At 37.7% G+C, this 27,602-nt stretch overlaps 1 protein-coding gene across 2 annotated transcripts; it reads left to right on the top strand.

Annotated features, from left to right (window-relative positions):
• The first annotated feature begins 2,452 nt into the window (after positions 1 to 2,452).
• On the top strand, positions 2,453 to 27,361 carry ATP1B3 (ATPase Na+/K+ transporting subunit beta 3). Of its 2 annotated transcripts, XM_030455975.1 has the most exons (8): positions 2,510 to 2,776; positions 10,874 to 11,002; positions 14,598 to 14,705; positions 16,470 to 16,657; positions 17,323 to 17,373; positions 17,948 to 17,974; positions 21,884 to 21,970; positions 25,047 to 27,361. In XM_030455975.1, exons 1-8 carry the CDS (start codon positions 2,668 to 2,670, stop codon positions 25,215 to 25,217), a joined length of 870 nt encoding a protein of 289 aa, XP_030311835.1. In that variant the 5' UTR covers positions 2,510 to 2,667; the 3' UTR covers positions 25,218 to 27,361. The 2 variants fall into 2 exon arrangements, with proteins under 2 accessions (XP_030311836.1, XP_030311835.1); XM_030455976.1 differs by lacking the exon at positions 17,948 to 17,974 and having other exon boundaries at positions 2,453 to 2,776.
• The last annotated feature ends 241 nt before the right edge of the window (positions 27,362 to 27,602 follow it).

A 27,602-nucleotide genomic window follows, 5' to 3' on the forward strand; every position in this document is an offset into this window, starting at 1 on the left:
TATCTGTTCAAAGTAATCAAGTCTCTTGTCAGGGATTTTCTTCCAGAAGTGGAATAAGTTGAGATGTGGAAGCTTTGTATTGCAACTTAGTTTGTTTTATGCTACCTGGGTAATTTTCCAGTACTCTTTGAATTACAGTATTTCTATTTCTCTACTAGTACAAATATCAGAAGTGAGTTTATTTAGTAGCATTTCTTCACCAATATGTGCACAGAGATCTTTTTTCTATAAGACAAGTTTTTGTGCACACTAGATAGCACTAGTACTTTTTGCCACAGCATTGCCGGTGCTTTGCTGAACAAATGAACACACTGACTTTTCTAACCTTTCCAGAGATTATCACCAAAGACTTCATACAGCCACGTAGATTACTAACACACAATACCTTCAGCTTAGGAATCAGCATCTTGAAGGATGCTGCTAGAAGCACATCAGTGCAGTGATTTCTTACTACTGACCGTTACATTTTGAAATGTCAGTGAGCCAGCTTTTAGTCCAGTATTTTCTATATATATCAGGTGTTGTGAATCAAAATGTCTTGTGGCACTAAATCAATAGCTTGGAAAAATCAAAGTTTAAAATCAAGTGCAATTACATTTAGTCATTAAAAGTTCCCATATTTACCCTTTTGCATTTGGGGAACTGGGGATGAGGATATACCCCTCCATCCAGCTGAGGCTGTGGTGCATGAGACTGATGATTTTTGAAAATAAGTATAATCGTTGTTGCAGTCAAACTGAGCTTCTGAACTCAATGGAGCAGAGCATGGAAAGATTCCTGTGTTTTCTCATAAGCATACTGAAGAGTTTGAGTGGTTGCTGTGTAATACTAGTTCCTCTAATACTTGGGCTTACATTTTCTGTAATGTTGCTTTAAAATATGAATATATCTAAATGTTGAAATTTCATTGCATAATGTAACACATGGTTGTTCCTTAGAGTCAATCAGACCTCCTCAGACTTTGTGTCTAGTAAAATTTTACGTTATTAAATCAATCTGGTGCCACATCCAAAAAGGTGCTATGGGTACATTTTGCTGGCATTTTATTCTTTAAGAGTGTAGGATACCTGTTTGGATAAAGTAGGAAAAATAATTTGGCAAAGCAGTTGTTAGAATTGAATGACATTCAGTCTTTTACTTGGTGACATTTAGAGGGAAAAAAAAAATTATTATTTTGGGCCTGAAATAGAATGTATTAGATGATAAGTATGACAAAGAAAAAGTAGGGTGTGATACTTTCTGATGTTATTTTAGGGTAGTGATTTAGAACATGTAATATAAGAACATAGACTATTGAATCAGACACTCAGGAGGTAAATAGTTTTATTCTATTTTATGCTTCACATTTACTGCTTTCTGGCATGAATAATACTACAACTGTCATAGAGTCAAACTCTCCAGACTGATAAGTACCTGATTCCTCTTGTTTGAGCCATCTTATATTGTTGCTCTTACATTTTTAAGATGTATTCTGTAATAGCTTTTTCACTCAGGTTTGATGGTTGTGTTATTGAGTGACTATTTTAAGAATTGCTTTGATGCAGTAGCTCTCCTGTTACACTTGAGTTTTGCAAACCCTCTAAGGAATGGTCCAGCATTTACTTCATCAGCAGATTAGGAAGGGTATGTTATATCTGACCCACAAGACGGAGTGATGGGGCTGGTGGTGTGCAGTGGTTGGCACTGCTCTGTTTAGTAATGAGAAAAAAGGGAATTTGAGGGGGTGGTAAACAGAGCCTCTTCCTTTGCTGTCAGCTCAGAGATGGAGAATTACTTTTTGTTCTAGTCTTATTTTTGCCTTTAAGAGTGTGATAGGAAATGGGTTGTCGAGGTCTCATGCTCACATAAGTTGTATTATCAATATCCCTTCTTACAGCATTTTTACACATGTGTTCTTTTACCGAGGGTTTCAGGATGGTGGCACAATTAAAAGCAGTTCCAAGATCGGAATCTCGCTTGTTAACAGTTCTGTCTTCTGATGCGGAGACCCCATCTCTCATCTTCCACTGGCACTACCCTACCCTAAGGTCTCCGTTCAGTGCTGTGAAACACCACGGTGCTACTCACTAATGGGAGCTGGGCCGTTCGGTCACGTTAGGGGTGCCTCCAGGCTCACCCCACGACAAGCAGGCGGCTGAGGCGAGCCAGGGCCCCGGGCGGAGCCGTCCGGTGGCCGGGTGAGGTGTGGGGGGCGGCGCAGGTGCCATGTAGGGCGATATCTCCGCCGCTGCGCCTCTGCCTCCATAGACGGCGGTGTCTGGGCGGTCTGATACGGTCCCAAGTACCTGCGAAAGGCCGCCGGGGCGCCACAGCCCCCTCGTGTGCCCCTCCGGGCCCCCCCGCCGCGGGGAGCTGGACGGGCGGGTACGCGCCGAACCGGAGAGGGCGCGAGGCTGGGCCGCGTGCCAGCGCAGCCGCTGGCCGCCAGGGGGCAGGCGCGCGGCGGGCGGCGATTGGCTGGCGAGGTGGGACTGATGCCACGGTGAGCCCCGCCCGGAGCGAGATGGGCGGGGCGATCGCTGCCTGACGGGGCCCCCACCCTCTCTCCCGCCGGGCGCCGCGGCGGCAGCAGTTACTTAGCGGTTGGGAGCGGGCGTTCGCTGCGGCTTTCTCTGCCTGGAAGATTGCGCCGCGGGGGTGTGCGACGCAGCGGCTTCTCCCCTCGCCATGTCTAAGGAAGCGAAGAAGCCCTTCCGCCAGACCATGACCGAGTGGCGGCAGTTCATCTACAACCCAAACAGCGGCGAGTTCCTGGGGCGCACCGCTAAGAGTTGGGGTAAGGGCTCCGGCGGGGCGGGCGGCCGAGCCGTCTCGGGCCGCCGGCGAAGGCAAGGGGCGACGGGGGACGAGGCTGAGGGCAGGGAAAGTGGGAGGGGGCGTTGGGAGCCACCCCCTGCCCCCCTGCGGTGCTGAGGAGGCGCGGAGCGGGATACGGGGGCCGCGGCGGGCAGGTGAGGCGGCCCGTGAGGCCGCGGCGCACGCGCCCCCGTAGCCCTTACAACCGCCGCCCGCCGGTCTAAAAATAGCTCCGGCCGTGACAGCGGGGGGTGAGGGGGCGGGGGTTTCTCCCGGAGCAGGTGGGGGTCGGAGGAGGAAGAGGAGTTTCTGGGAGCGCGTCCCGAGCTGACTCACCCTCCCTCCCGCCTCAGTACGCAAATGCAGTTAGCGGGGCGGCAGGCTCCTCCTCCGCCTGCTCCGCTGAGGGCGGGGGGTGGGGGGGAAGGGGGGAGGAGTGGGGGGGGGAGATGTGGGGGGTGGGCGACGACTACAGGGGACGCAGTGGTGCGCCTGTGACGGGCTTCCGCCGTGGAGGTTTGGGCCGGCTACCGCCCCGCGCTTATCTCTTGCAGATGATGGCAGCTCGCGTGCATATCAGTGCAGCTGTTCGTCTCCATTCGTTCCTTACCTGCCCTCTGGCATCGATATTGAATGAGCACGAACTGCTTTTGTACTTCCAGGCGGTAGCTGCGGATCAGAGACGGAAAGCAATAAACACCTCAAAACCCAGAAAGTTTATGAGCACCGGTCCCAAATAGTCCACTAAAGAGTTATAGTTGTGTGTCATTGTGCTAAATCTCTTCCAGCGCAGGGCTTCTGAGCCTTTTGTTTTTCTTAAAACGAAGCTTTTACATGAAAGTTGTCCAGTAAAGCTTGTGAAGGAGCGTTTGTTTTTCTCCTTTCAGGTAGGCTTCCCATTGCTTTCCTCGGAGCTGGAAAGCATGTTATCATAATCTTTTTGCTTCCAGTAAAAATATTTGGATTTTCTGAGTATGTGTTCTCATATTAAATAGTTGTATAAATGCTTAATCTGAGGATGTTTCTTCAGGCCTCATGGGACATATTTACTGACTTCAGAAAGTAATGCATCTCCTCCCATCTTGGACGTAGTTGGGATACTCAATAGTTGTGCTTACAAAACCAACAAGAATCTCAGCGTGGAGTAAAAGAACAGGCCAATACATCCTTGGCCTTGACACAATCTCAATGAATACTAATGTTGAAATAGTGGGGAGGAGCCTTAAACAGACTACGCATGGGGTGTTCTTTCTTTGCGGTTCCAGTGTCTCCTGTCTGTCAAGAGAGGGCTCTAGCTCTGACATGAGTTACCCATTCAGATGGAAATAGGAGCTTGCGAGCTACTTTGCCGGTTGAATAGCGAAGGAGAGGAAATTTCCACTCTGCTGTTGTTCAGTGATCTCTCTGTACGAGCAGGTTTCCTGAAGTGCGTGGGCTGGATGAATGGGTGGGTGTATGGATTGCAGAAGCGCGTCTCTGTCATGAATCTGACGAGCGCAGACTGTGCACATCAGAAATAGCTTGCAGCTTTTTAAAGAAAGTGAAGCTGAAGTAACTTTCTCTGTTTAAACTATCTAGAAGCCTAAGTCACATGTTACTAGTCTGTGCTAGTCCAAGGCCAGTAGCTAACACTTGAAATTGATACAACCATTGAGTTTCTACAGCTAGCTCTCTTGAAAAGAGCAATTTTTTGTCCATTTGGAGAGTATGTAGTGTTTCAATAACAGTTGGGATGATTTCACTTAGTAAGTTTTCTTAAGTGGTTTAAATGATTAGTAAGTGGTTAGAGCTATATACTTTTTCCTTAGCCTGGACGTAAGAGATGGATGATTGTTCATCTTTGCTATACCTTGACTTTTTATTTTTTTGTCAATATTTATTTGTCCTGGCAAATACATAAACTACCTAAGAAGATATATTAAATTATTCAGGTTTTGACTGTTCTGGCAATTGGTGTGGGGCTTTTGGGGGGGGGGGGTTTGGTTTTTTGCTTGGTTGGTTGGTTTTTTGGTTTTTTTTAATTGCAGAACACTGAGTATCTCCCAATTGCTCCTTTTCTATTGCCAGTTTCCCCTCTGAAAGTGGGGAGGTAGGAGAGGAGAGCTCTGGTTGCCAGTCTGCTGTGTGGCTTCAGGGATAGCATGATATATATGAGTTCAGTTGGCTCTTATTCTTCCATGCATGTTTCTCTTGTCTCAAGACAGAAAAGAGAGTTTTCTTAAAATAAGTAGTAAGACAGGAGCCGAAGAGAAACTGTTAAATACTTACTCACACTACGTTTGGGTTTTTTTGCCCTAGCCTGAGACTTTCCCTGGGGGCTTAAGTGAATTGCTAATGCAAGGCAGTGATTCTCTGTGAATCTGAGTGCTGTGGAATTGGAGTACTCGTCTTTGTCTGCCATTTCTGCATCAGGATTTGTAAAATGAACTAACATAAGCTCCTATGCTCATTTGTCATGTAACAGAGGTAATTGGTCTTTCAGAGTTTGGTAAAAAGTAGCCTTTCACAGTTTGGTAAAAACTTTCTACTAAGTGTCCTTGCTGTAAAAAATGAGATGTTTTTACTTTTTGCCGCCTTGAGAGATAATTCAGTTTGAATCTTTCACAAAATAGTATCCAAAAAACCCCACCAACCTCCTTACATTACAAATTATCTGGCATAATAATTTATTACATTAAAGGAACAGAAAATATTGGGAAAAACCTGTTGATTATTGAGTTGGTGAAGATCTTAGCAACAAGGCATAAGTGGTGCCATAGATCCTTGAAGAGGTGATGGGAAGAAGGGCTGACCCTGGGGTTCCACATGGGGTGTCATCAGGAAGGGCAGAGAGAGGAGAACTTGGAAGACTGCCATGTGGGGCCTTCTGTAAGTGAAAAGAAGTTTAGCATCTGGCTCTGTCTGTGATGTCAAGGTACTGTGCCTGCCTTGAATATTGCAAGAATATAGAAAGAGCATCCTGAACATATTATAATAGGATGCTCACTACATCCTCAGTTGTGTGCATATTCTTATAATATAGACAGTGAAATAATTTTACTGAAGTTTGCAGAAAAATAATTTTAATCCAAAGGCCTAAACAGAGCCCAACAAAAGGGCAATACAGACTCTAGCAGTACTTATTTATGCTCACACTAGTTGTCAGGTCTACTTGAGCATTTCTGTAAAGCTAGCTGTGTGAAGGTATTCGAGGCAGAGGTGGAACTGAAGTACACAGAAATTTAGACCTACAGAATATTCTTTTAAATGCTAGCTGTATCCTTCAGTGCTCAAATATATGCTTTATATTAAACAGGCAAAATGTACCAAAAATATCCACTAAAAAACCCCAGCACTTTATTTTTTGGAAGTCAGTGACTGTAACAAAAGATCCAGTTTTGCTTCTGTTTAGCCTTTATTGACATCTTTCTGGGGCATACAGTGCCATCTATGTTTTAACTGCTTTTTTGACCTCATTTTTCTGTGTTTCTTTAGCAGTGTTTTGAACAGGCTTTTGTTGTGGTTTAATTTTCTTCACAGGTAGTCTTTTATTAAACATTGTGACATCACTGTCTGCCATTGCAGTAGAAGCTCTTAGACATCCAAGTTGTGAATTTTTTTTGTGGGTTTTTTTTTTGCACTTTGTTAGTACTACAGCACATAGCTCCTGTAAAAATCCCTGCAAAGCCAGAAATGTGACAGCAGTCAAAATCTTACTAAACTTTTCCATGATACTGCCTAATGTAAGAAGTGATTATTTGAGAAATCTGTGCAATATTGTATTTTCTCTTACGCACATCCCTTGGAAGAAAAAAGGCTTGCCTTCTCTTGTTGCAGGTATCAGTAAGCTCTGGTGGTACAGTGAGGGTATTTTAAGGTTTTGGGATTTTCTGTGTTGTGAATGTTTAAAAAAAGCACTGGCTTTTATGATTATTTGCAGGTATTGCATTTGACAGTTTTTATTGTCTCGAATAGTTTTGCCATGATATATGTGAGTCCCTGGCTTATCGTGAAATCAACTGTAACACAGGATGAAAGCTTTCTTTCTTTCTGAACTTTTCAGTCCCTCTTTCTTCCTTTCCCTTCCCTTAAAATCCCCCAGATTTGGAAAACAGTGTTTCTCAGGTATCTAGGAAATAAAGTTGAACCATCATTAGTGTTTATCTAATATGAATAGTTACATTTGTATAAGTCAAGGAAATCCATCTGCAGGTGAAGTCCTTCTTTATGTCACTGGCACTGGTGGTAGTCACTAGTAACATTACTTAGGTACTTAAGTCCCACTAGTTAATACTAAAGAAGGATCATGCAGGTGACAAGATGAACATGGCATGGAATTCAGCAATCTATAACAACAGCATTTCATTTTCATTTTTGCAAATAATGTTAGATAGTTGCTTCCATGTCTGTTGTGAGGGTGTTTGTATTGATGCCAGTATATATCTGCCTATGTATTGTGTATAGGCAGATCTGCCCATCTGGTTTATGCCAGATGGCATGCCTTTTATCTCATTTTCCATGTAAAGTTTGGATAGCTTGTGTTCATCATGGAACATGATACCTTGCCTTCACCAGAGTCAGAAAGTCTTAATTTTCATAGTGGAGAAATGTTTTGATCCCTGCAAATTAACTTCAGCTAGTGATGGCACAAACGTCTTGGTTCAGAAGTAGAAGTTTCCTGGATTTACCTGTTGTTTATCCGTGTGATTAGGATATGAAGTGTTTTTGGTACTGTGGGGCTCTGCAAAAACAACAACCAAAAAACTTAACTGGGTTAAAGTGTGATGCAGAATTCTTGTTTTGACAGTTCCTGAGTGGTAGTTCTAGGGTCAAATACTGATAGACTCGATGGGTTTGATGTAGCAAGACTCTGTGTGACAACTGAATTGATTTCCATGTTAGATGTGGTAGCTGTACTTGGAGTACATGTGGAGGATTGCTTTCCACTGTTGCTTTGGGTGCATCTTGTTTCCTGACAAGAAATCCAGTGTTATGTGAAATTATGTTGGCAGAGCTTCTTGACAAGTTATGGCATGTTCACTGTGATTAGCTTAGGTTAATTAATACTAATAGCCTCATAAAGAGCAGCTTACTCAGTTTGGGGCCATTGGAAATTGCAGGTTTGGTTTGTTTTCCCTCTCCTCCCCTATTTTAAATGTGGCAAAGTAGTATAAATGGGGCAGTTTAGTCTAGTGGTCAGTGTTCTGCTAGTAAAATAAAGATGAAAAATAATCTGTGTATGCTTTGCTGGACTGTGGGAGATTAGTGGAGTTTCAGGGCTGTGAATAGATTCTGTAGCCATGTTACTGATGCAGCTCTGGTGGAGAGGGTGTTGTTGGAAGGGACAAGAACCTCCCAAAGGGACTGTTAACATTGCAGTCTGCCCCACAGATTCGATCACAGTGTTTTAGACACAGGCATCCTTCTCATTTTGCCCAGCACTGGCACAAGAGACCCTCCTCAGGGACTGCCTGCACATATCACTTCTGCCCAGCTGCAGCTTTTGGCAGGGGAGGAAGTCCTAGCAGCCCCCTTGGGTGGTAGAGTAGGGAGGCTGTGTAGGTGCGTGGGCACCATTGCCTGGGCTGAGTGTGCAAAGGAAGAGAGCTGTGGCAGGCTTGGATCATCTCTTCAGAGAGCTTCAAAATGGAGTTCCAAGGCCAGTATTGCAGATGTTACCCTGGTATTGGTCCAAATCAGTACTATACTTAAGGCCATGATACCTACTTAGGAGTGCACCACCATGCTGCTCTTGTGGCCACAAGCAATAAACAATTGGGCAGCTATTTTTTAATTTTTTTTTTCCCAGTGAGGTTAGATATCATCTTTTGGAACTTAAAATAGGCATGTATTCTGACATAGTTCAGTGAAGATTTCCCTGACTTCATTGCTTTTATCTATTACTGCAGAAGGTGCTTGTGTTGTAGTAAATGTAAAAACTTTTTCCTTTTTTTCTTTAATTGGAACTGCCTGATGAATGTCTTGGTCACTTGATGAAAAGTGTACTTTTTAGACTGCTTGTTGAAAGTGTATTCAAGAATTGATTAATTTGCAGAGATCAAAAGGTTTTGAAAGGGAGTTGTGTTGGGTTGTTTGTTTTTGTGGTATCCCAAATACAGCAGATATTAAGATCAGAAGATCATTGCTCGATTTTGGATCTAGTTGAAGCAAATTGCTGGTGTGCCAAATACAGATGCAGCTTCCCTAACGGCCTTTGTAACATTGAGCTGGTTGCTGCTGAGAACATATTACGGTAAAGATAATTTGGGAACATTATTATTATGATTTTAGTACATGTACACTGAATTCTTTCAGAAGTGATAAAGGTACATGCATCTTTAGCGGTCCTGGGTTGCTGGGGGCTGTAGTACACTAGAAAATTATTAATGTAAAACCAAAAAACTACTGCTACGTGCAAGCACAGTTTTTGGGACAGGAGCCAGGCGTTAGGCTTCCTTTTGTAATTTTCCAGTGTGCAGTACTCATCACAGGTACAGTCTTTTTTGCTTTTGATTTTTCCTTTTATATGGAAGGGTGAAAGATACTGCACTTTATTCTCATAGAATTGAGTGTCAATGGTAGAAAATTGCATAATCATTTTGATGTATTTTTCTTGACTGAAGTTGTATCTCTGGCTTCCTGATCGCAGCCTTATGGTACGACAAAAATTGAATTTGTGTAATTGGTTACGTTTTTGAATTATAAAGGTTTTGAGGATGATAACTAAATTTCTCAGTACTTGTATAGCTCTTTTTCTTTTTGACAATCCATTTGTCCTTAAGTCTCAAGTGTTCAGTCTTAAACAGAATTGCACACAACTTTTTTTTTAGGTTAATGTATTCAGTTAATAAAACAATTTCTGTTTAAATGTCTTTTGGTAAGTCTTCCATCTGTATGGTATACATGCTTCATCTTTAGTTGGAAACTCTCTCCAGATAAACATAAATTTTAAAAGGTAATCCAATAGTCATGATCAATACATGCTCTCGGAACTTCTGAAAGCAAAACCAAGGAAATGTACTAAGCAGTATACTCTTATTTTGTTCCATAAATTTGTTATACTAATATGGTTATAAAAATAAACTAAAATAATTCATTTTAAAAGGCCCTTAAACGAGGGTGAATCTGAATCCCTATAGTTTCTAAAGTAAGATTTTAACTTTGACCTGTTTGTTACCTTCTCCTTTCCATAAACAACCCATCTGTGTATCTGGAGTTCATGTCTGTGCATGCATAATGAAAAGTCGGAGGGGAGAGAGAACAGGGAACACTTCCCTATTTGTTACAGTGAAGTGGTGGAGAGGTACAGTGTTGTAATAGACTGTTCCCTTGAGGCAGTTTCCCTGGGTTCTGAGGAGCTCTCCCTTAAGAACTGTCAAGTTGAAGCTTGTAACATCTGTGTAATTGGTGAATTCCAAGAAGGTTGCTGGGTCCTTGGTGTAGGTTGGTAAAGTGGGTGCATTCTTTAGGCAAACACTTTTGATAAGTATGAATAGAAGGCTTGATTTGTTTTCCAAAATATGCTGCAGAAAGCATTTCCACCTTGAGAAGTCTTTTGTAACAGGATATACATGTGAATGAATGCTCTGTGTGGAGTTCTCACAAATATTGTGTATATTGTTAAAACACCAATTGCTTCCTACCTGCTCTGGATGTAGTGTGATCATTTTATTTTTTCACTCAGTTCTTTTATTTTCCCTAATACCCCTTCCTTTCCAATACAAAACTTTGCTTAAACAAAAATTCCCTTAAACAAGAGAAATTAATTTTTTCTAATGGACTGCTTAGTCTTCTTTACCAGTTTTGCTGTGTAGCCGAAAGAGTAGGTTTTAATGTTTTTATCTTAAAAAATGGAGAAGCCAGAATACCCAGTAAATTTTAAGAGCCAGAAACTATGAAGAAAACCATTGTGCACCCATGATTGTGCACCATGATTTCATATGTATGCTAGACACATATTGATCTTTAGCTATCAGTGGCAAAGGATTAGGGAGCAACCAAGAGCAAACTTTGTATTGCTTATTTCCTGTTTTTATGTTCAAAATATGTGATGAAATTAGCTGAAATGAAAATAGTAAATTTAGCTTTTTCTTTACAGGTTTGATCTTACTATTCTATCTGGTATTTTATGGCTTCCTGGCAGCACTCTTCACATTCACGATGTGGGTTATGCTTCAGACACTGAGCAATGATATACCAAAATATCGTGACCGGATTGCTAGTCCAGGTAACAGTGTATTTATTTTTTCATAAACCTCTGTTTGGTTTAATAGCTAACTTTTATTTGAAAGTTTGTTAGAAGCATGATCTGCCTACAGGAAACTGTGATTATTATCCAATTATGTGTTTCAAAGGTAAAGCTTGGTGTGAGACGTTATTTAAGTTTATAGTGTAAATCCAGTCAATAGCTTTTTGGACATATAGGCTAACTTGCTGTTTTGTTTTGCTGAATTTGTCATGTTTGTAGACTGCTACTGGCACGTCCACACAGCAGGATTTTGCAGAGGTGGGATTATCCTCTAATCAAATTACTTTAAAGATACTATAAGCCAGATCTCTTGGATCAAGTGGAAGGCCACCTGTGGTTCCTGTTTGGTACTTGGAAGAAAGTACAGGAAGACTGTACTCTGGAGGTAGTCTGCTCAAGGCATTTCCAGAGTTTTCATTGTGGCTTTATTTAATTCTTTTTGTTAGGTAGCTTTCAACTAACATTAAATGTCTGTGGGTCCCAGGGGTTTTTGAACTATTATATAGGGATCCACTGGACAGAGAAAGTCCCATTTTATGATGAAGCTGGGTCCACATAACATTTAGGTGCCACTAAAAGTGCTGTCTTGTTTCCGGGAACTTGCTTCCTTTGTGTATGTGCTCATCCAGTCCCACAGTTGACTGGTTCAAGGAACTATATGTGGTGGAAAAGAAACACCTTCACAAGCAAAAATAAATGATAAGGTGGTTAACTTTTTTTTTTTTTTAAGTTTAAGATTGATTTGTTACAAAATTATGTCATAGGCTCTATTTTGGTGTATCTCCATATTGGGAAAAAAGAACCTAATGATTTTCTCTCCTAAAGATTTAAGTGGGGGAGCTGGAGATGAGCTGTGACTTAATGCTGGACTTCAGTGGCATTTTTTCTCTTATGCCGCTAGCAATTGAGGGTATTTTGCTTTGTTTTGAAATAAGTAATAAAATACGTTTGCTTAAAAATGTTTGTATGTCACATTTAGTTTTTAGCTGAAGAATTCCTATAACATTTCTGAATTAATTTTTTATTAACAATGTATTCAATTTGTGTATTTAATTTTAATTTACATATTACTGATACTTTAAGTTAATAAAACTGCTCTGTTTTAGTGTTTCTCTTTAACGCTGTCATTTTTCACTTGCAGTGAAACATGTCATGTTCCTGGCTGTAAAACTTTAAATTATAAAAAAAAAAATCTACACACAAAACCTGGATGGCGTTGGTCAAAGGTTTTACTCTTGTGTTAAACATACTTAAAAATCTCATAGCTGATGTATAATTAATACTTGACTTACATTGTCCACTGGGATATAATAGTATCAGTCAAATCCAGTTGATTTAAAAGCCTTTTTTAATATCCCTCTTTATATTGTAAGATAATGTAATCTTTGTTACAGTCATAGATGTTGAGTTTTCTAGCTAATTCTGTTCCTCTAGAAAAGCCTAAATCCTGCATTTCTCACATCCTATGTATCAGTCCTTCTTCAAATAGCTTTTTCTGTAGAATTTACAGCATAGTCAGTATGCAGACTGTGATCCACTTGAACTAGAGCAGTCCCTTCCTCTTAGGATGGTTTTTGAAGTTCCCTTGAAGCAGTAAATCTCTTTGAATTATTTTTTCATTTGTTGATGACTAGTTTAGCTACTTTGACATTCATTTTGAAAAGCAGCATTTGAATCCTTTATTTACAGTAGAATTCTACAGATACAAACAATATTTTGTTCATCAATATCACTTGCTGTGGTAAACCCCTCTGATTTTTTCAGCCTTGTTGCTTTTACATTTTACATAACTTTTTAAAGCATTTGTCATAATTTCTGCCTTCAGATTACAAGCTTGGTCATTTCTACAGGTAAATACTAAAAGACCAAGGCTGTTTAATTGCACTTTATTTATTTTTTCCAAGAGTTTACTGTGATAGATCAAATACAGTAATGTATTAGGAATCCATCAATAAGACAACTTATTCAACTTTATCTGTCCACTATAGTCTATCTTCTTAAATGTTTATTTTTATAAAGAAGGTCTGGTTTTATGTTTTAATTTTGCAAAATGGTTTTTGTTTTCTGCCTTAAATTTTACGCTTTTGGGAATCTTGTTCTAATTGTTTTTTCCATAGATTAGGAAACTACATGACATAAACTGATAGAGTTGCTGCTGTAATTACACTTTTTTCCTTATGCTAAATTTGATTCAAAGCATTTTAGTATTCTAACTTAGAAAAAAAGTAATCTAAAAATAGGCTGGGTTTTTTCCTGTATTTTTTTCCCTTGTAGCCCTGCAGTATTTGTTAGTTCTCAGCTATACTTGAACAGGGAGATGCATGGACACTCATTATTCACTCATTATTCGTTATTCACAACTTCAAGGGTTTTATGTATTCTAATTCCTTATATTAAATGAGATTTACCTTAAGGTAGTGTGAATAAACCAATCGATTATGCACTTTTTTTTTTAATAGATTTAATGTCTTATGCAATTTCTATTACTGAAGCTGAGATGAATTACCTATCCATGTTAGTGACACCCTCCTGATGGTGCGGGGCTGTACTGAGTAGGAGAGAGTGTGCCTTTTGCTTTCACCTGCTACAAAATAAACCCCTATGATTTACCTCTGTACCTTTCTTTACCCATATCCTGGGAAGAAGGACAGTTCACCTTTATCAAGGGCCCAAACTCCATGTCAGTGTCTGCCTTTCTCATCCTTCAACACAAAGCTGGACTCCACAATTCGGTAATCCGTGTCCTTGTTTCTCCTGCTGGTCCTGGCTCCCTGGCTGTAGATTGTTCCTGTTCCAGTGCCCTCAGCCAGCACCTGAATGAAGCCAGCTGCTGGCCCCCACTGCAGTGGGCTGGGGAACCCTGACTGCAGCGGTGCCCAGGAGGCACGTCGAGAGTCTTGGTAGTTACCACAGCCTGACTAAATTGTACCCCTTTCATGTGACGTGTGCAGTGGTTTGACAAAGCTTATTGCATTCTCCATGAAACCAATGACATCTCAACTTTGATTGAGGAGAAAAGGATTAACAGCTAACTTTGCTTGCCTGTTTTGATTGAGAAATTTTTCAAGCAGTCTTTATGAGTTATAATTTTTTTTTAAATCCTTTGGATCTTGTGGGTTTCTATGAGATTAATACAATCATAGCTTCACTATATTGCCTAAAAGCTTTGAAGCCTTGCTTTAACTGGAGCCTTTCTGGGTGTGGTTTTGGGTATGTTTTCAATTATTTTAAAGTGTAATTTGCTCAATATGGCAACTAGGAAGCGAATCAGTAAAATTATTTTATTGAAAGTGATTAAGTTGTGATTTTGCTGTTCCTAATCACTTGGGTTTGGTTTGTGAATTGCAGTTACACATTGAATGGAATTGAAGTATTAATTAGATTTAATGCTGATTTTGATAAGTGACTTCAAATACAAGCTACCTTCTAGTACTATGGAATATATTGGGTAAAATTGATGGTTTTTTTACAGATAAATAAATTTCCAATATATTGATATGATTTCTAAGTAGGCTAGAGTGGTGTAGGGGAAGAGAAGCTGTTTGGTTCTTTACTTGCACTTTTTCTTTTTAAGGACTTATGATTTCACCAAAGCCAGACACTGCATTGGAATTCTACTTCAACAAGAGTGATGCCATGTCATATGCAGAATATATTTCTACACTTAAAAAATTTCTTGAATGTAAGTAAGTTATAACTGCCCAAGTAATTCAGGATTCTTAATGCTGGGTACATTAGTTTTCTATTTTGCTTGTATTTACCAGTTGCTAATGAAAAAAGATGCAAGTTCATCTTACTCTAGATATGTGGTGTTTACTTTAGTTTAAAGTCTTTACTTTACAGGAAATGGTGAGTATCAGTACCTACTGTGGACAGGGAGCATGAGGAAAAATAGAGTATATAATGGAGAGTTTTGTGTCTTAGTCAAGTGTTGTGGTGACATGGTTGTTTAAATACTACAATATATAGAAATTAAGTATGCCAAAAGAATTCAGTGTAAAATTACATAGGTCATGTATTTGGAGGCAAATTTTACCAGTCTTTATTTGGCTTGGTAACTGAGTGAGAATTCTTTAGTCTTGCAGAAGTTGAGTTTTTGTCTGTTTAAAAAATGAGGCACATTAAGATTAAATTAATTGCAATTTTTAAAATTTCATACTGATACACAGTATCAGATAGAAATATTGGAACTCTGAATTTAAAACATGGAGAAAAGGTAGTTCAGGACCAGACAGTAGGATGACAAAATCACTGGTTTAAGTCATATGTTATGAATGTATATGAATATATACTTTATCTAGAAGTACAGAAGTCAACCCCTCAGAAATTGTGAGTAAGAATTGAGAAGGTGCTGTGAGATCTCACCTGTGTGCCTGAATACCTTTCTAAAGTGCACAAGCTGTACTTGCATCTATCTGGATGTGTGTTTTTTGGTGCCTACTAAACACTTGAATGAGTAGGCTTTTCAATCAGAGCTCTGCCAAGGGCTTCTGGGAGGAATGCTACATTTTATTACTTGCCCCTCTTGTAGATCAGTGGGCTTTGTCTCTTGCATGGAGGATGAACTTTCATTACCATTTCACTTTGTACTTTAAAAATGTGTTAAATGTGAATGCGTAAATGTTTGTGACAATTGTGTCTGTGCATTTGTGAAACACAAAGAATGTGAGAAACAAGATATATGTTACATTATCTGATGTGAACATAGGGGCAATTTGATATTAGTCATGGAAATACTTGAAGTTTTCCTGTATATTTATAAAAGAAATATGCAGCAGGAAAGCTGGTTTACTTTTCAGGTGTAAAAGCTTGATTTTTATATTTTAATACATTACTAGTTTACAGAATCACAGAATTATTGAGGCTGGAAAGGACCTCTGAGATCATGAAGTCCGGCATATGACCTTACACCACCACATCAGCTAGACCATGGCACTGTGTGCCACATCTGGTCTTTCCTTAAACACCTTCAGGGATGGTGCCTCTAGCACTTCCCTGGGCAGTCCATTCCAATGTCTGATTGCCCTCTCTGTGAGGAGGTGCCTCCTAATATCCAACCTAAATGTCCCCTGGCATTGCTTCAGGCCATACCCTCTCCTTCTGTCAGTAGTTGCCTGGGAGCAGAGCTCAGTATTTAGAATACATAATTTATTTATATAAATTGTTGAAGTTGTGGTTATTGATAGAATTAAAAAAGCAGGACAACCATTCTTTCTTTTGTAATACTCTTTATACTTTCATTTTAATTTAATTTTCAATTACACTTCTTAATAGACTTAGAGAAAACTGGTTAAAAGGGTGCTCTGAAAATAGTCCTTTGAAAATTTAAACTTCTGGACACCCAGACAAGTATCAACCATAAATCAGATGTTTGTATAGGCTTCTGTAATTTTTTGCCACTTGTATGCTTTATATCAATGATTTACATGCTGTTTGTGTTTCTTAGCATATGATGATTCAAAGCAATCCCAAAACATAAACTGTACACCAGGAAGTATTTTTGATCAGAATGATGTAGCTGTTAAAAAGGCATGTCGCTTTAACCTCTCTGAGCTGGGGCCGTGCTCTGGAAAGGAAGATAAGACTTTTGGCTATTCTAAAGGAACTCCCTGTGTGCTCGTGAAAGTGAACAGAGTAAGTGCCTACTTTTTTTTTTAATTTGTAGTGTAAGTGCTCGCAGCTACTACTGTATGAAAAATGACTGTAGAAGAGCACTGAAATACATGTTCAGTTTACTTCTCAAGATACTTGCATTTATGGAATAATGTAATTTGCTGAAACATCTAGCAATTCATGTGTTTCAAAGAGTGAAATGAAGTGAGCTTTTTGAGGGTTCTAATACAAGTATTTGCTTTGATTTAATGCATCAAAATATCCAAAACCCCTGTTTTAAGTACGATGCTCTTTTGATTTGGTTGCTGTTCTAACATGTAATAGATTGTAAGCCACTATGCAAGCAAAGTGTGGTTTACATCATGTCTGCATTCTAGAAATGTAATTAGAATGTCATGCATTCTGTAACTCTAGAATTTTACTGTATCAAGGCATTAATGTTTTATGCTGAATATAAAATAAGAAAATTGTGCTTTCTGTGGCTGCTGTAACTAGTTAAGATTTAACTTAGCAGTGCTTTAGATCTTACTCCTAGTCTAAAACTGGGCTTCATATAAAAATGCTACTAGATAGGTTGGCTTCTTTTATGAGCTCTGTTATTTTAAGTAGGGGAAAAGCCCAAATTCAGACTGTAAAAGCAGAAAGAGAAATAAAGTCTGTAAGTATTTTAATTTTCTTTCCTTTAGATAATTGGATTAAAGCCTGAAGGAGAACCACATATATTCTGTACATCTAAGGTCAGTTCTATATATAATAAAGTGTTCCGTTAATTTTCCTTGTGATTAGGATGAAAAGTGACATGATATACTGTGTCCATACATTTATTTCCCTCTCTTTTTTTCTTCTTAGACTTTATATTTTTTTTTCTTGTTTTCATCTACTGTATGTCTAGTTTAGTTTTAGTGTACTTAATTTCTGTGGTGTATAAAAATACTTCCCTGTTTTTGTTTTTCTTTCATTGTTAGATGTATTTGAGCTACTACCTGACTTGCTTTCGAGTCAAGGAAGATGCAAGCACTTAATTTGTAGTCATGTTTATTTATTTATTGTGAGTTGTGTTTTGATTTCTCATTTCATAACCTGTATTTTTATTTTTTCTCCATGCTGCAAGTGCTCCTTAGACAATTTTATAAATGATGGGTAAGACACAGTGTGGAAACTAATGTTACTGTGCAAGTAAAAGTTGCCTTCAATCATAAACTACTTAAAATAATAGCTACTCTATGTATATTAGTTGTGTACCAATCGATTCACACAGAATGTTTTGTGGCAACTATAATGATTACATTGGCTTCTGCGTATTTTTCCTAGACTTCTTGGGGAGCAGTGAAAGCCTTGGTAAGTTGTTAGCTTGAGCAAGGGTTGTAGTCATGGCTTCTAGCTTAAGGTGGCTGATAAAAATATAGGCTGGAAAATTTCAGTAGTTAATAAGACAAATCCTGTAAGAGTTGCTGCTGTCATCCTAGTTACCTGTAGTGGGCATACATTTTAATACTTGATTTTTGTGGAGTCTTGGAGCTTTGATCTGTGTCTGACCGTCTGTTGCAACTAAAGGTGATTCCATTGCTTTGAGATTGAATTCATTATGACCATGGTTAACAAATGTTGTTCTGTTGGAGGAATTATTGGTTTCTTTAGAATAAAGCAATTAGGTAAATTCTACTCCTAATAATACTCTTTCTTCACTCATAATCTTCCATTACGTTTAATCATTTGGTATTCCAAATTGGACAGAAGTTTGCTTCTAGCTGAAATATGGCTAATGACAGAATTTTCCCTTCTGTTACCAAACTGGGAATAGTTATGTCTCTCAAGAGGAATTTGCTGTCAGGTCTTAAATTGTTCTACTACTTAAGTCTTACTTTCCTTCTGATTTGTAAATGTGATTTCTTGAAGCTCAGAGCTTTGAATTTCATGTCACTATTTTTGCTTTCCCTCTAATATTTCATGACTATTTAAATAGAATCAAGTTCTTTTAAGTGTTTTGAACTACTTACTGCTCGGTGCCATCGATGAATGAACTTTCTTTTACATCTTGCTAGTCCTTATTAAAAACACTTAATAGAGTCCAGGACAAGTCACCTTCATTTCCACATGAAATGCCTTGTGAGTTGTTGAAAACTAATGTTCAAGTGATCTTAAAAATATTGATGGTATTTTATAGTGCTTGCATGTCTTCAGCTTTCTTACATGGATGTTCTATGAGACAGTGATACAAGCTATATTAAGCAAATCACAGATTATACTTACCCTCTTAGCTGATTTCACTGAGCAAAAGAGTATGTTTGATAACTTGGGTGGTCATGGTAGGATTTTTGCTATTTTTTAACCATTGAAATACTTTAATTTTATGCTACAGTATGTGTTTTCATGCATCCTCTTTCTTTAAGAATGAATTACTGCTTTTTACTCTAACCAGCTAGGCATTCTCTGGTCTACACAAGTGTGGTGTTTTTAAATTTCAAGATCATTAATCTTACTAGTTCTTCAGAGACTTCCAGGGAGAATGTTTGGCAGGCTTTGCCACCTTGAATGCATCTATTATATCTTAAATTAGTCTCTTCTTGCACTAAATTCTAATAATTTACCTGTTTAGGAAAGCTCAAGTATTGCTTACAATTCATTCTTCTCTATAGATTGTGAAGCAGCATTGACAACTTTCATTTTCTCCTTTTGTCTATGTTTGATTTTTACAGACATCTCTTTCTGTTATGCCTCTTGCTTATTGAAAGTCTTATTTTTGTCTTAAAGAATTACAGAGTTTTTCATATCAGCTTATGAGGCTTGTTTCAAATTCCATATTTATTTCTTTGACTATGTAGGATATGAGTGTTGTGTTCTCTTCCCCTTCTGTAGTAGGTAAGACAAATGCTTACCTAGATACAATATTCCGTGGCTATTCTGGATCTTGATGAGGCAGGGACATGAATTGTGACCCTCTTGTGTGCACACTGGAAAGGTAGAGCAGGATAGCCAATACACTTTTGCACAGATGAATTTATAATTGCATTGCATCTGGCACTGTATTTGAGTGTTCCCTGAATACTGGCTTGTAACAGAAGTTGAAGTGTAGTGGTGATTTTTACTTCTCTGTTACTTCTCTTATTCAGGATGTTTATCTAGTCTTTAAGCAGCTGATGTGTTCTGCTTCACATGAAGTCATTTCTCCTTCTGTGTTGCGCTCAGTAAATGTGGATTAAGAGAATTCAGGATATACTGCAGAGTTTGCAACATATATTTATGCTGTTGTATTAGGTATTGCCCTCTAGTTTAGAGGAATGACAAATGGCTGTATGAAAGATGTGCCTTGCTATTGTAAACATGCTCAGCATGTGAGTTTCTGTACTTTCTGGGATAGAAATCTTAGCTGTTTCAGAGTTTCTGCTCATGGGTATTGCTCTTTATCTTTTGCAATTATACCATTTCTTCTTCTCATTAAGTTACTGACCAGTCTTGTCCAAGTAATTTCCTTTGGTCTTTGTACATTATTTTAACACCTGAAAAGTCACAGTCTTAATAGAAACCTAGTAAGTGAAGTGGAAGTTTGTCCAGCTCAGCCGTCTTGATTTTTAGATTTGCTGACTCCGTGCAGCTCTAGGTAGAAATTGTAAATAGTAAGCAGAAAAAGTCACATTTGGTAATGGACTGATTCTTGAATTCCTCTTCAGCAAATGAACTTGTTTAGGTGTAGGTTTGTTTTTAAATCATGTAGAGATACTAATTAGGATTAAATAATTATTAAGGAAAATCCCAACCTCTACAGCAGTTGCATGAGACAGGCAGTTGCATGTCCCAGAACCCCTCAGCTATTGCACTGATAGCCTAATGCATATATATTGTCTGCATGCATGCCTTGTGTTTAGCTGCTCCAGAAAGCTCTACTTCTCTTTTATCTTTCTTACGTTATTCTGTATTCTGTTTTTTTAACTATTATTTCAGGATTATATTTGAAAAAATAGTATTTTCAGTTGCATGAGCTTTGGTGAAAAGCAATACATTTCTACTTAGTAATTAAATGCCCAAAATACTTAATAGACATATGTGGAAGAATTGCAATAGTTCGGACTGCAAAAAAACAAGAATGTGGCCATATCCTAAACAACATACTGCAAGTTCTTCTGAGGGGGCACAGAGAAGAAATTCTTGATCTGCAGTTTATTCTTAACTATTTTTTTTGTTCTCCATACTCCTCTTTTCCTTAGTTCTTGTACTGCTGTTGTCTCCCGAGACATCTTTTTAGAATTGCAGCTGTTGTATATAGTAGTATAGTAAAAAAACCAATGAAAGTTATTAATGCACTTTGATGTTCTGAAGACACATAGAGCACTGGGGGGAGGAGTTGTGTTAGTGGTGTGTCACTTTATCATGTGAACCTTTTTATAGAAAGGCACATTAGGTGTGAGCATTTCCCTAGTGATTTGAACTCGTGGTAGTTTGACATCCTGCCCAGGATACACAGTACTGAGGAATATTCTGTTTCTGAAACAGTTTAATCGTGTAGACATATTTTGTATATTTTACAAGTTAGGTGATTCATTAGCCAGAAATTAGGCACCAATTTTGCGGGCAGCTGCTTCTTATAAGATTTGGAATTATATAGGAAAGTCTACCAATAAGGCAAGCATGTATATATTATTCAAAGGTGGTGATGGCACACTCAAACTCTAGCAACATCCCCATTTTACATTTGGCTTTCTTTTTAGGTATCCTGCATTCCAAAACTAGCTGAACAAAATTAGTAATAGTTGCAGAGAGAGGGTGCAGTGAAGGGTTATATTGATCCAGTTTATGAAGGTTAAAAATCTGGCTTTAAACAGAAAATTGTCTTCAGCTTAAATACAGATGTGCTGTTGCTTCACCAATATTTCACCAGTACAGGCTTGCTTCTGGATACTTGGGATTTTAGCATGTAGACAAGGTTTTTTTGACTGCTGTTAAATTATTAACTGCAGTGAATATTCTCCTCCTCCCTCCCTTTTCCTCTGACTCATAAGGGAGACATGAAGGCAAGCTGTTTTGACTTGATGTTTAATTTAAATACTACTGTTAATAATCCATACTTTAGCAGATGTGTGCAGCATGTAACTGCCAAAAACGAAACTATTTTATAAATTATTGTAAGGTTTTTTAGCTTGGTTGCTTTCTTTTAGGGATTTTGCACTTTATCTTTGGGTTATAATTATAATTTTGTCTTCCTTTTTATGCAAGCAGATGTTAACTTCTAATTTTGTTGCTACCCTATCACAGGAAGAAGGCATGGTTCAGATAAATTATTTTCCTCGCGGAGGCTCAATTGACTTAATGTACTTTCCATACTATGGAAAAAGCTTGCATGTAAGTATGCCCTAATGATGCTTTTCATTTTGTAAAGGCTTTGTTTCTGTTTAGATTTAAAATTACTAAAAAAAGATTGATTCTGTGTATTGCCCTAATGAAGAGGACGTACTGTATACTAGCCTCTATGTTAGGCATCTAGGACATCTGTGGTTTTTTGGTCACTGATACCTTTTGGAATCTTTTTGATTACAGGGAAGGTAGGAAAAGTGAATTGGTTCTTCAGATTATAATGAAGTTTCTAATAGCTAATCCTTGGGGTTTATGCATAGGATATTAAGTTTATAATACATTTATGGTATTGTTGAATGTGTTTCTTTCTGGCTCTGTGGTTGTGTTTTCTATTTGCTCTGTTTTATGAAGATGTACTTCAGGGTAGCAGATATGTTCAGTTTTCTTATATTTGTGTTGTTTCTGCTTGCTTCATCTGTCATTGTATTCTGACAATTTTTTAATCTAATTGAAGACCACTTAAAGTCTTAACCTCCAAAGCTCTCACCAATTTATGTACACGAAGTTTTCAAACTTGAATTTAGTTAGTTTTTTCTTTAAACTTGTGATCACTGCATATAGAAAATTCATGCCTTCCATAAAATATAAAATTATATTGTGTCTTATTGACCAAGTTATTTATTCTAATAAATAGACTTCACTTTACACAATTGCATATAACAGCACTTTTTAAACAGGAATCTATTAGATCCATAGTATTACCACAGTTGTTGGTTCTAATTCCCCTGAAGTGATTTTTGTACTAAATTACCACTTTATCAGTTATTTTTCCAGTGTACTCTGAATTCCATGTAGCATAATCTCTTTTTATCCTCTGATGGATTTTGCTAACTAGAAATGAGGGGGTTTTTTCAGTGTTTGATTTTGTGCTACTTATGGGTAGTCCTTTTTCCATTTTATTGCCAGACATTTTGAATTGGTAAACCCTTCATTTTCTTAGACATACAAGATTAGAGAAGACTGCATCCAACATGCAGTGTCAGTATGTATGTCATCTCCTTTCTGGAATGGAAGAATAGGGAAAGAGAGCACTGCTTCCCTAAGAAATGCAAAGAAACGCAGTTGCATCAGTAAGACCTTGCATTTCAGGAGGCAATTTGTAGCAAAGATGGGATGAAAAACTTGCCTGAGAAAATAACTGTCTCGCTACTGTACAGAAAGTGAAAGATTATAAAAGGAGAGTAATGAATTCAGGCAAAATTCAGTGCTCTTTGTTGCTTGAATTTTTTGTTCTGTTTTCGTAGTTTTTGCTTCAATGTCTTCTCTCTTTTATTTTCCATGTGGGATAGGGGCTGTGGTTTGAGGGATTCTTGCTTATGTGAGGCTCAATTCTCCTAAAATTGGTATATTGTGAAAAAGAAGAGGCAGCAGCTAGTAGTGAGAGGCTGAGGTATTTGACTAGATCTGAAGAAATGGAACTGATTTCTTGGCTATACAACAGAAATTTTTATATCAGTCTAGAATTGTTGAGTTACTTTATTCTGTAAATGACTTGGGAGGACTCAACTAATATTGCAGCTCTTGTGCTAAGGTAGGAGCCATACTAATGCCTACGGTTTCAAAGTCCTAAATTTTTTTTTTTTTTTTTTTTTTTGCCTTTTATTGCTCAGCACAGTGAGCCCAATCCCTAACCTCAGGGAATGTTACTTTTTTTAGATGATCTGTAGTGCTTAGTGAGAATGCTAATTGTTTTCCTCCATCCCCTCAATCTTATATTGAGTAGAAGTCCATTCTGGTATCATCTGCAAAACATGATAGAAATTTGTGTACCTATTTGAAAAATCTCGGTGTTGAGAAGAGTCTGAAGAAACACAGGAGTTTCATTTGATTTTTAGAAAACTCAGTACTTCATATGTGGTTATAACCCTGACAACTACAAGATTTTGAGCTGCATTTCCAATTGCCATTTTGAAGTTTAGAGGAGCACAGGAAAATTTCTGATCCAAGGAAAATAGTTTTTTCAAGCTACTTCTTAGTAGTACTTCACATTAACGATTTCTCACATCAATTTCCATGCCATTATTCTTTGTAAATCAAACTTCCAGTGTTCTGTAGTGCTTTCTTTGGTAATAGCGTGGAGAAGAAAAATAACAGAAATGCATGAAGGAGTCTCTTAAGTAATGAGGGAAAAAACCCAAAATTTTTCAACTAAAATTTAAGTCTTATGCATGCGTAATACTGTAGTGTCATATTTAGTCCACTGGCTTATATGGTTATTTCTACCAAGAAAACAATTTTTTTAAATCAACAGTCAGATGTATTGTCCTAAAAACTAAATATAAACTGTGCAAATACTTCATGAATATTGGATTAAATCCTGCTTTAACAGTGTATAATAAATAACGTATTATTTAATTCATAATCATTTTACAAGAGAATTTAAGTTGTTCTAATTGAATTGGACTTCAGAAATAATACTGGGTCGACAAAAGAAAAATTATTCTGTGTTCATTCTTAAATTTTAAATGTTTACTATAGGGAATAGGCTCGAGATTTGTAATTGTGCCACTAAATACAATTGATCAGGACACTGTCAGAATGTCCAAGGAAAGGTTTCTGTGTAAAGCTGCCAAACAGAGAAAACATTTTAGAATGGATTGTTGTTGGGCAAGTAAATGGGATAGGGTGAGCTAGTTTAGTTTACTCGTATTTGTTGAATTCTGTTTTTGGCAAAACACACAGATTTAGGAAAAAACCCCAAAACACAAAGCAAAAGAGGCAGTGGAATGGATAAGAAGGAAGAATAAAATTTCAGAGACTGTTTCAAATAGAGGTTTCTAGAAAAATTTGTCCTAATGTAATACAAAGGGGTAAAGTCATATGCCTCTTGGATATGCTGTCTGTGACTTTAGTTACAGTGACTGTGTTAGTTAAGAAATAGTATGATGGATGTATACCTGACTGTCTAACTTGGGGAAAAAAGTCTTAACTGAGTCAGATCAAGGTTTGAAAGGTTGGGTCCTTAATTAACTTTTTTCTTAACTGGTTTGATGGATTAAATGTTTCTTTACATGCTAATTTATTCTGGTATCTCAAATATTTTTCCCATCTCTCTGTTTACTAGGCTCACTATTTACAGCCTTTAGTGGCTGTTCAACTAGAATTTAACTCCACTAGTACCAAAGAAGAAATAACAATTGAGTGTAAGATCCTGGGCTCACCTAACATAAAAAATGAAGATGACCGTGACAAGTTTCTGGGACGAATTGCCTTCAAAGTTCAGATGACTGAATAGCAAGAGTAAAAGATTCTTCACAAGTAAAAGTTGTGTTGTCTGTTTTGTATCAGCTGGACATGCCATTCCTAGGATATGAGACCACCTTGGAGAATGTTAAGGTGGTTTATGGCATTCAGGGTAGCATAATGATATGCTTCCAAATTGTATGTTTGAAATCCCTCAAAATAAATGCCTATCCTGCTTCTGCCTGCCCCATTGGAACAGTGTACAGACTATAGTTATGTCATAGGGACCTGTAAATAGCTGTTTTGAAACACATAATAGTGACCTTTTTCCTGTTCTAAAATGTGGTTTTATCCCCCAAGTGAGTGTCTCAAGCTTCATGTGCTGTGCTATGTAAATATTGTATTGATTTAACACTGGTTTAACTGTCATATCTCAATGCTGACACCATTATAGGGATAAATAATAAATGGTACCTGATTGGCATAGTGACTTTTTTTTTTTTTTTTATTTCTTTTGTGAAAGTAAACCCCTCCAACGTAAATTGTGTGTGCGGGAGCGGGTGGGTGGCTGGCTGGCTGTGTGGAGATGCCTTAAATTGTAGATTGGGTGGCGTGGGAGAATTGGAATGGATTTTTAAGAGTTGGTATGGGTTTCTGAAAGGAAGTGCTCAACTAGTACTTTTTTGTGTGTGTCACTGTGCAAGTATTGTGTACATGTAATACTTGGTATAGAGTTCGGTATTCTAGCAGAGGAATTGAATTTTTTTCGTGTTGTTATTTGCTTGCAATATATGGAGCACAAATCTATGATATTAAAACTTTTTAATTCAGAAATATCAATATACAACAATTTAAATTGCTTAGGGTCCTGGTAACAGTTGAACTACAGAGCTGCTTGAAAGAAATGGCTTGACTATTGTAGGAATAGGCTGTCATTTTCCAATTGAAAAATTTCCTGAAGAAACTGTTAAAATATATATATATAAAAAGGATTGTCATGATTAAACATTTCTGTTTAATTTATGTACTCTGTTTCATTGCATCATTTTAACATGCTTTCTCTTTTGTCTGCTGTTTCATCTTGGTTTTTTTATTATCTCATCATCCATTTAGAAAACTGGTGCCACCAACCGCTTTATAGAAATACCTTATTGACTTCGAGTAGGTTACTTGTAGTTTTATTTACACAGTTACTGAAATGTCTACAAATAGACTGGTTTATTTGTCACTGCTCCTCACATTAAACCAAGTCCACCCATTGTACTGGTTTATAACTTATATATGTTGTACTTACATGGGATTATATCGCTCATCCCTAGTGTTTTTTGATTGGGTGGTTTGATCTTATTTGAGGTTTTTTTGAGCACATGAGCCACATTCTGATGTCTTCTCAATATTAAACACCACAGCAAATCATCATTTGTGTAAATACCTGTATGTTCTACTAGTTAGGCCTGACTTTGCTACTGAATATGCTTTTATGCTTAATTCTTACAGTGTTTTTTAATATTATATTTAAACAAATTGAATGAATTATTACTAAAATTCAAGATCCAGTCATAAAGCTCTGAAAATGTTTGAGCCAATCTAAGCCACATTAGTGCAAAATGTTTTGACACCTGTCCAAGCTTACACTGGTGGCACAGTTGCGGGAAGCTGCTCTTCAAGGGACTTGAACAGTGTCTTGAACCTTATTAAAATAGATTTATACTGATCTGATACCATTCAGCATGCTTTTTTTGTTGTCTACAAAAGAAAAACTGTCGTTCCTACAATATGCAATGGGTACTTTTGTAATAATAGCATGCATTAATATTTAAGAAGAATGTTTTTTCAAAATATTCCATTACTAATGTGTTACATGATGCACTTTTAGAGCTGGGATATCTGAGTTCTTGAAAACAGACTAATTGCTTCTCTGTATATTCATACTGCCTGAAAGTATTTAAATAGTCCTGAGGGAACTTAAAGTGTAGATGTTGCATCTGAAAATGTGAAGGACTAGTGTCATGTAAAAAATTTTTCACATTTGTGTTCACATAGGAATTATAAAGTTCTGGATAAACACTTGGTTTTCAAATGATCTGATTTTGGAACAATTTCTCTTTTGACTTCTATATAGACAAAGCATGAAATGGCAACTCTTCACCAGCACTTTTCAGACAGGTAGAACTCAATAAAATCCTGTTCTCCCTAGCTTTTGTAGATGTGGTTTTCTTTCTAATTTGATCCCATAAACATCATCATTTGGGGAGAGGGGGGGGGGGGAAAGACAAAACTTTTAAAAGGTTTCAACTATCAAAATCTATGTAGTTAATGAGTCTAGTTTTAATTAAATTGAAGTGTTTCCTAATTTTTATTTCTGTATTTAAAATTTAAGTAAATAGTACTTATTTATGGAGTGGTATATTGAATATTAGGACAGGATAAGATTACT

Source organism: Calypte anna, chromosome 9 (assembly GCF_003957555.1).
Source record: "Calypte anna isolate BGI_N300 chromosome 9, bCalAnn1_v1.p, whole genome shotgun sequence".
NCBI classification, from domain to species: Eukaryota; Metazoa; Chordata; class Aves; order Apodiformes; family Trochilidae; genus Calypte; species Calypte anna.